Here is a 9,336-nt window from a genome sequence, read left to right on the forward strand (position 1 = left end):
AAGCACTCAAACTTCACGCATAATGCCGGGGAGCTTTTAACCGGGAGGAGGCGGCGCCACTACAAATGATCTCCATTGACATTAAGCGAGTTCAAATACATAATCAAAAGGACAAATATTCAGTTTTAAATTTAAGTTTAAAGCTGTGTAATTTCTGATAATGCTTAAACCTGTATTTCTACCTCTTGTGCGACAAAATTTACAGATAACATATTGCTATCAAATCACACATCGTTAATCATTTATGATAAAAACGGGATTAGGCTACGCAATGGTATCAAGCCAACTAGAAAACGGGAAAATGTTTTAATTGTTCATGTAACGATTTATTACAACTACAAAATAAAGGAAATCGCAAGCGTCATTAGTAATCTTATAAATTATGCGAATAATACTTTGTTGTATATACCGTTTCTACCAGCATATCCCCTATATGCCGATTCCTAATATGCGCCACGAATGCCACCTTCCGTTTAAAATTAGTACTACAACAACTTACTTAGAAGTTTTACTGTATGAAAAACTGTATGTGTATACCGTGCATGCAGTTAGATGACAAATGGCTGATGTAAATTTAACAACTATTTAAAATAATTAACGTCAGGAGGATATACTTAACCACACCCATTGCAAATAACCGACGAACGGGTTAGAGAAGACAGTTTCATGTTATTCGCTGAATTTGCCTCCAATTAGTGAATGTGTTTCTTGAGCTGTGTTCAGAGAATTGGAACACACAATAACGCTAAAAAAACAAACATGCTCAGTGTCAATAATAAAGTGTATATATTCTATTTAAAAATTACTCGTAATACTAACTGTCTCGGTATAAATACATTAAATGCTACGATCAGCCAAATTCCAATTAATACATCACACTACTAGGAGCATAATTCGATTGATTATGGCCCAATATGATATGCTTTCATGCTGTCCAAAATGTCTAGAAACATCCTTGATTAGCAGCTCATACAAGAAGGCTCCTACTACCCCCGATGGTTGAAATTGTGTATAATGGTTCCCGCCATTGTTACAATGGTAAGTGATTTTAAATTAGTTTTGCGGACAGCTTATTTGTTTATATTGTATCGAATTAATTACAAGCTGAGTAGGTCAAAATTTCCGAATTTGAGTTAATTTTGATCACCGATTGTTCACATTAATGAGTTAAACAATTCTTCAGCTAACAGTGGGACGCAAATATGCCTTAGATCGTTTTTCACTTTGCATAACGTGAAAACAACTTCGGCTGTGTCTGTATGTTCATGTGCGTGAGTAAATGAATATGCAAATTTAGCACCTACCTGTGGCTCTGAGACGCTCTGTAAGCACAACCTTACCATAGCACAGAGTTTTGGTGCAGGAGATGGTAGGGAATGGAAGATTTAAAAACACGCAAAAACACACACATGTTTGTATTCATATCTTTGTGGGGACTGTCCATTCGTTTCTATGGGTAAAACCCTATTCCCCAACTATGACAACCTTAATGACAGCCCTAACTGTAACCAAAAGTAACCAAACAGAATACAAGACTTTTGATTTTATCTGTTTGATTGTGGTCACAGATTTTCATAAAACTGAGCTTCCCCTTGTGAGGACAGAAAAATGGTCCCCAAAACATGAGTTTTAATCTACAATGTCAGGACATAATATATGCATAACATGCACACACACACACACAATTTACCCAAAATACCATTTTTGAAATGTTTATTTTGCCCTACTTTATATGACTGTCTTGAAAGACAAAATACCCATTAACTGTAAGAACATTTGTAAACCTAAAATCTATCCCAGGAGGCACAAAGCAGGGGACACTGTATGACATTTCAACAACTTAAATAGTACGCCACATACCTAATACAGCAACTCACAGACAACAGTTCACATAATTGCATGTTTCTCGATTGGTGGAGACCAGAGAACCTGGAGGACTGAAACTTCCAATCAATTTGTCTGTTCAGCCATTGTGCCTCTTGCAAACTGAAGTGTCATAAATTAGTGTGATTTGGTTAAATGATCCTGAGCATCTTCATTGGCTGACACAGATAACAGGTATCTGTGAAAAACGGAGAGCTTCCCAGACCAGCACTCAAGCAAAAACCTGCTTCCTTCAGCAAAAAATAATAATAATATATATATATTTGCAGTTTCCAATAAACAAGGCAATTCTGGCAGTAATAGAATTTTAACGCAGTGTATTTAGACTTTGCTGTTCCCTACAATGGACTGGTAACCCATCAAGAGCAAACCCCGACCTTGTTCTCTGCTTTGACTGGGATAATGGTTAATGGTTTCAATGAATAACTCCAGATCTCAGGCTGACAGAAATTAACTTGCAATCTGCATGCCTCCCTATGATGAATTAAAAATGCTTTGAGTAGAGGTAAAACCAGGGGGGTAAGGATGCCATTTACTATTTATAAATCTACCTGAGTGTTTCACCACTGCTTTTGTAAAGGTATTTGGTTGTTGTGCTGTAATTGTCATAATAGTATATTGTTGCTGGGCACAAAAGTGTATTAATAGAATTAGATTGCTTGGACATGCTACATGAAGATATAATTCTAGTTAAGATGAAAATTTAAACAGGGCAGACCGAGGACATTTGTTTTCTGTCATGATGTGTAAATATCCTCTTGAAGACTAGATGTGCAGTCAGTCTGGCCTCCGTAACCTCGGAAAGATGTGAAATGAGAAGGCTATTATTTCTGGGGTGAGAGATACCGTCCTTACTCAGTGTGACACTTCACACTGGGAGACGATCGGGAGACAGAAATGATGAATTCAGACGGCTGACAAAACAGTTTTCGAAAAAATATCCTGCATTATAAGACATTTTGAGGCAGAACTCTAACTCTAAACAGGAAAGACAGGTAGTCAGAATGTACAGATCCACACCCTTCCTCCTTGAACAGGCTTGTGTGACAGACGGCACAGAGAAACTGAGCTGGCATTGGATACACAAAAGTCTGGGCTGGCAGGGAAGGTAGAGAAAGGACAAGCTTTAGCAGGGCTGGTGGCAGCTGCAGCAATAACTGCAGCCTGGATGTCATACTGAGCTTATTGCGTAAAGCCATCCCGATGCTATTATGGCATGTCATTACGGGCCAGGAGAGGAAACTTTCAGACCACATGAAGCTTGGGCTGAAACAGCTTCTTCATTAAATCCATTCTTCAGAAAAAGCGAAACACCTGATCCCCATGACCATATTGCAAACTGGACATGCACCTACGGTTGCTGAGGGGCAGTACACTCAGAGCCCAGCTGACGAGGGTGGCGGGGGGGGGTTGGGGGGTGCTTTCAAGGTCACAGGTAAGTGCAGGGCCAGTCTTTATACCTAAAACCAGTGTTTTGAATAAGCTTAGCTATGAGGATATATGACAGCTGGAACATCACTAATAAGGGGGAAAACCACAGTGACTGAATTTGTTGACAGGTTTTTATTTACATGTTGTTTACATTGCAGTTTAAAGGAATCGAAAGACCATTTCAACCACATTCTATTACGGGTATCATAGAAAAAAGGATCATTAAACTACCTTATTCAGCATAGACTAATTATGGAGTTGTACAAAAGGGCAGAGGAATGAGCAGGGATTCTTGTCTTCACAGTAAAAATATTTCTATTCTATGACTTACTCAGAGACAGGGCTTTTTAACACGGCAATGACAAAAAATGTTCAGAGTGCTGTTAAGCTGCAAAATTAAGGAACAGAAAATAACACACAAGCCCACATGATGCGGGAAAAGGACAAGTTAGTGTCTTTGCACTAAACTGCATGGCTTAATGGTCACTGAACTTTCTGCAGGAGTTACTGTCAGGTGTGAAAGGGGTAATAAGTAGTTAAAAAACATACTTACCTTGGTTCAAAAATAAAGCAACCAAAGACCGTCAGGCCCCATGAAAAATACCAGATCCCTTCTCATACAAACCTGCATTAGCAATAACATGGGTAGTCACCCAGTTAAGTAAAATGTTATATTGCCATATTAATGCTAATCAGGTCTGGGAAAGTCTCATCAGTACATCCCCCCCCCCACCCTGACACCCCCCCAACTCCAACCCTACCACGAAAAAAAAGAGGGGGAAAAAAAAAAATCAGTAAAAGCAGACTTAGTTTAGGGATTGCCAAACCTCTTTTTTAGATTAAGTTAACATTTACTCCTGTACGATTTAGCCAAATATCATTAGTCTTATATAATTTGGACTGCAAGAGATTCATAGCCGGCCTTAAGCATTTCTATCTACTTTCATCTAGCGAGACTATGGTGCCTCCTATATGATCCTTAAACTGTTGGAGTTTGTTTTAAAACTGGACAGCGTACAGATAGCAGGAGATTAAGCATATTTTCCAAAATGATGATTAACGCCTCCCCCCCCCCTCCCTGCCCCCCAAAAACACCTCAGCAAATACCGCCATTGATAGGCAGATTTGAACAGCATCAACAACTTATCTGAATTGGAAACAACATGCACTGTGATTTAGATCTACGCAGATCTGAGTTAAACTTTCTTTAAGGGAGGGAAAGTTTAAATTTATTTCTTTTTTGAACTTGATGATTGGGATCCTGAATGGGAGGATCCAGATGAAAAGCCTCCATGCCTGAAGGGAGAGATCGGGGGAGGGGGAGGGGAGAGATCGGGGGAGGGGGAGGGGAGAAAAGAAAAAAACAAAAACAAAGGATTGAAAGGCAGGTAAGCACACTGGCCTAGTGCAGGCAAATAAAGCCTGGCTTCATGGGTCACTTCAAAGCACCCGACTCAAGTACATGCTCCTTTAATTCTGAACACAGAGCAGCCCTCCCTGGGTGAAAGATTGAGATAACCTAACAGATCAGTAACAAACATACACCACTGCTTATTCCACATAAACCCAAACCTTTCAGACGATCGAGATCTAGAACGCCTTTTTTTCCTTTCGCCAGACGAGGACCTTGAGCGACTCCTTTTCTGGCCTCGTTCAGGCGAAGACGAAGGGGAGCTGGAGCGAGACCGTTTTCTCGGGGAGGATGAGCCCTTCCGAGATCTTGAGCTTTTGGAGGCCAGGGGAAGGGGATAAATCATAGGTGCTCAAATTAGTGAAAGAAAAACGACGGACACTTTTGACCTCAACATTTAGATTGACGTAGATTCACTGGAGAAGAAGTCGTTAAAGGGAACACTGAATGACACTTTAATATCGACTGCAGCCACAGATTTTGTAAATCCCAACAGCTAAGTTTTAAAATTTGAAGCCCCCAATATTGCAGATTGTGTTCCTGTCAATATGTAGACTTGTTAGCCAATTTACAGGCTAAAATCCCTCAAACTGGCAGGCTGGTCCAAAAAGGCTCAAGACAGGAAAGTTCTTGCTCCCTCTGCTGTGACACACACACTCTCCCAGTAAGAGTGCGTGTCACCTAATTCACCTGGAGTTGGACCGACGCGAGCCAGCTCGGTCTTGGGAGCTGGAACGGGTTCTCGACCTGGAACTGGATGAGCTTCTGGACCGGGACCTGAAAGAAAGAATATTTATCCAATATTTTTTCCAGGAGACAAAAAAAAAGAAAGGCAAAACAACAAAGAACTGCACAAAACAAAAAGGAGGGAATCAATTTTCCAAACAGAGATGGACAGTTATACACATTTCAAGGTATATCACACATGAGCTAAAGCTGCAGATTTTCATCTGACATTCACTGACCAGCAGTGTGCAAGTACACATTAAAAATATAATTCCTCAGGAGTGCAGGTTCCCTGGCGTGCGTCACAGGAAATTGATACTCATGCCAAGTTCTAAGAATAAGTGGTGGCAGAATCTCACTTTGGTCAACTCATAGGTTACGTAACATGAACAACCAGAAATAAAAAAGATTACTTTAAAGTTAGGCTGCCGCATTTGGGTGTGGGGGAGGGGAAGGACAAGGACACAAGCATTAAAAAGTGTGAGGGAAAAGACTGCAGAGAAAATATTAACGTGGATAGATCTGAAGAAAAAGATGGCGCTGATACTGACATTTTGCCTGGAGTTACCCTTGACCTGTACCCGTTTACCTGGACCTGGACCGTGAGCTGGAGCTGGAGGAGCGGGAAGAGGAACGTGATGAGCCCGACCCACTGCTTTTCTTCGCAGCAGGTTTGGCATCCTCATCGCTGGCATCCAGGTCATACTTCGATAAGTCTGCATCATCTTCTTCTTCTTCATCATCATCCTCCCAGAAGGATATACACAACTCAAATTTATAAACGGCAAGAGTTTGTTTTTTCAAATAATTGTTCTTTGAAAGATCAGAATTCTTACATCTAATTTGTATTTCGAAAGGTCTCCCTCTTCCTCTTCGTCGTCATCATCATCATCATCATTCTCTGGTTCATCTTTAGTGCTTTCCTTCAAAACGGGCTGGCTGCCGGTTTTCCCACGATACTTTTTCTTCTTACGGCCAAACTTGCAAATAGAGAAGAACAATATTAGTGAAATATTTCTATGGCTACATACTTCCTTAGCTTAACTAGTATATAACTATATAAACTCAAAAAAAACCCCAACAACCAATATTTGAAAATATTGTATTGTATTTAATTGATATTCTGACCAATTAAAATGAACTGGAATATATATTATTTGCCTCTTTTACTGTAAACTAGTGAAGATATTCACCTCATCATATTCACCATCAGATTCTTCACGTTCAATGTACTCCACATTCTCCCTTTCATTGAAACCACCACCATAGCCTGTTAAAATTACAAGATGGGATCTGTTAACAACAAACTGACTGTACAGTGAGTCACAGATGTATACATTTCACAACGTGTAAAACGTGCATACCTGTCCTCTCTTCTAGCTTTGCGTACTTAGGGGTGTTGCACATATTACACTCTGACCTCCGGGCCCAGTTCACATTTCCACAACTGGAAAAAAATGGAAAGGAAAGCAATGCTGCTAAAACCCAGACGTACAAAGGAAACTTAACTGAATGTGACAGATACAGCCCTGGCTGAACTTCTTGTTGCTTCTGCATAAACATACAGTGCAACAAAAATGCTGCATGCTTTAGAAATCCCTTATGCAAGCAGATAACATAGGAGTTTTATTTGCTCTTAAGCCCACCCCAAATCCACTGGTGCCAATCAAAAATCCTGCCTGTTTCACCTTTAGGCTCTCAGACTGTACACAGCCTACTGCATGCACATGGAGTGAGGACCCCTTCACAGCCTCCAAACATTCTTATTTCCTTTTGCCTACCTATGCTGTATCATGCAAAGGTTTTCACCAGGTGAGCTCAGCAAAACACTAGTGAGTACGGAACTATTGGCACTGGGGTGTTATTTATTATTCATTTGTATGACAGTGAACCATGCCATTTGGATGACGACACCAGCCAAAAAAACTACTTTGTCTCCTACCAAACACAGCTACTTGTATGTATATTTACTCATCAATACTAGATATCATAACTAACAATCTGTCTGGCTGAGAAACTTCCTTCCATTCTAATATGGGTATGATACATTCTACTTATATAATTTTTCGTAACTTATGTTTGACATGGTGAATATATACACCAATACTGGCAGAACAAATTCCTAGTACAGTACATGCAGTTGTACCTGGCTAATAAATTGAATTCTGATTTTGATAACAGAGTGGTTAACTATTTTATAATACTAGAGAACAAAAATTCATGAAAGGATTCTGAGAAACACTTTTTATGCTAAGGTCTCCAAAACTAAGAAATACATAAATGTGCAAGCTGTTACACGTATATCAAACACTGTGCACTTGTGGTGAATAGATTTACGCAATAAGCCTTAGGGGAACGACTCACGTTTTACACTGCCAGTCATTGGCACTGAAAAGGCCCCGGCTTTTCTCCGCCAGGGTCTTCCCTATCTCAGTTCCTCCTGCTTTCATCATCTTCGCTTCCGTTGTTTTTTCTGCAGGAGGCATAATGCACAAAGAATGAATCAGGGATGTTCAACACTAACATTCACACATGTATTACGCTGCTGAGGGGGAGGGGGGCCTCACCTCTGCCACATCTGTTGCAGTTTGTTCTCCTAGCAAAGTTCACATTCCCACACCTAAAAACAAATTTAAATGTACATATTTCAAAAACATACATTTATATTTTACAATTATACTTTGCAGAGATAAGACAAATCACATGTGCATGAAACAATCTGAAACACAAACATATAGGCAGCCATAAAACCTACTTGGGTATAGTAGCTAAGGTTAATACATGTGTATCATTAATTTTATATACCTTTACATTCAGAGAAATCGTCTGAAAAACAACCACGATTTAGACCTAATGGGTGACCAACGGCACCCTAATTTTTTTACGTTCAACGGCACGACTCGTACAGAAGACAGACCATGCCAGTGTACAAATCATATAAAAAATAACTTTCACTTAAGTAAGCAAACCGACATATTGTAATGCTGGATCATTAATACCAAGCTATACAGGAGGATGTACTTCTACTTGTAATTAATACACGCAGATAGGTAGTTAAGTTCATGGTTAGGACAACGGGTCCATGCAAAGTCTTGAGTACAGCATACAGCTAGTAATCCACCTACATAAATTATGAAAGCGAACTTACTGTCTAGCTAGGTAGCTAACTGGATAACTGCAACGTGAAAGGCCTCGTTAAAGTCACGTAGCCTGTCAGCTAGAGGGCTGTGCGAACCAGCCGTTCATATTTCGCCTCTGCCTTACATAACGCCATTTCTTTTTAAACGACATCAATACCATATGGTTTCAATAAGCGAGTTTCATAATTAGTTTACAGAGAAATCAGCGCTTTCCTTACTTTTTATCTGGGCAAATCCAGTCGCCGTCGCTCACGCGAAAACTCTTCCCCGACATCTTCCCCTCCATTTGGCTGTCCGCTGACGTCCGGATAAAGGAGCTGGGTTAAGACGCGTGTGTACTGAATCTTACTGTATCATTATCCAAACAATCCCATATTCTGTATGTGAAAATTGTATTTACCATGTTTTAAAACAAGACACCATATGCTTTTTAGTCAAAACGCAGTAATGTTACTAAATTGCTATTCCAGTTCTATTTAAATCAGGCACATACAAAGACAGCCGTAAAGGGTCCTTTAGTCTGCACGTTTTGGCGGCTGTCGCTGAATAAATGGGTCCCACCTTGCCCATCCCTCTGTATTTCATTTGAAATGACGTTAGGTGGAAGCTTACCCTATTCACATATATAGAAATATATATATATAGAAATATATATATATAGAAATATATATATATATAGAAATATATATATATATATAGAAATATATATATATATATAGAAATATATATATATATATATAGAAA

General features: G+C 39.6%; 1 protein-coding gene across 2 annotated transcripts; it reads right to left on the minus strand.

The window, feature by feature from the left end:
• Nucleotides 1-3,428: 3,428 nt before the first annotated feature.
• zranb2 (zinc finger, RAN-binding domain containing 2) lies at nt 3,429-8,998 on the minus strand. Of its 2 annotated transcripts, XM_023840482.2 has the most exons (10): nt 8,811-8,947; nt 8,020-8,072; nt 7,817-7,925; nt 6,817-6,899; nt 6,646-6,722; nt 6,289-6,432; nt 6,042-6,199; nt 5,417-5,503; nt 4,888-5,040; nt 3,429-4,611 (listed from the first exon to the last, which is right to left on the minus strand). In XM_023840482.2, exons 1-10 carry the CDS (start codon nt 8,876-8,878, stop codon nt 4,545-4,547), a joined length of 999 nt encoding a protein of 332 aa, XP_023696250.1. In that variant the 5' UTR covers nt 8,879-8,947; the 3' UTR covers nt 3,429-4,544. The 2 variants fall into 2 exon arrangements, with proteins under 2 accessions (XP_023696250.1, XP_023696249.1); XM_023840481.2 differs by lacking the exon at nt 3,429-4,611 and having other exon boundaries at nt 4,636-5,040; nt 8,811-8,998.
• Nucleotides 8,999-9,336: the final 338 nt, after the last annotated feature.

Source organism: Paramormyrops kingsleyae, chromosome 15 (assembly GCF_048594095.1).
Source record: "Paramormyrops kingsleyae isolate MSU_618 chromosome 15, PKINGS_0.4, whole genome shotgun sequence".
Lineage (NCBI taxonomy): Eukaryota > Metazoa > Chordata > Actinopteri > Osteoglossiformes > Mormyridae > Paramormyrops > Paramormyrops kingsleyae.

What these genes read in the sequence shown, in the direction of transcription:
- zranb2 (XM_023840481.2), bottom strand. Translation starts at nt 8,878, where the DNA reads ATGGAGGGGAAGATGTCGGGGAAGAGTTTTCGCGTGAGCGACGGCGAC. An exon ending in CTGCAACAGATGTGGCAGAG is followed by an intron (nt 7,926 to 8,019) that starts GTGAGGCCCCCC and finishes TGCCTCCTGCAG; the next exon opens with AAAAAACAACGGAAGCGAAG. An exon ending in AAAGCTAGAAGAGAGGACAG is followed by an intron (nt 6,723 to 6,816) that starts GTATGCACGTTT and finishes TAATTTTAACAG; the next exon opens with GCTATGGTGGTGGTTTCAAT.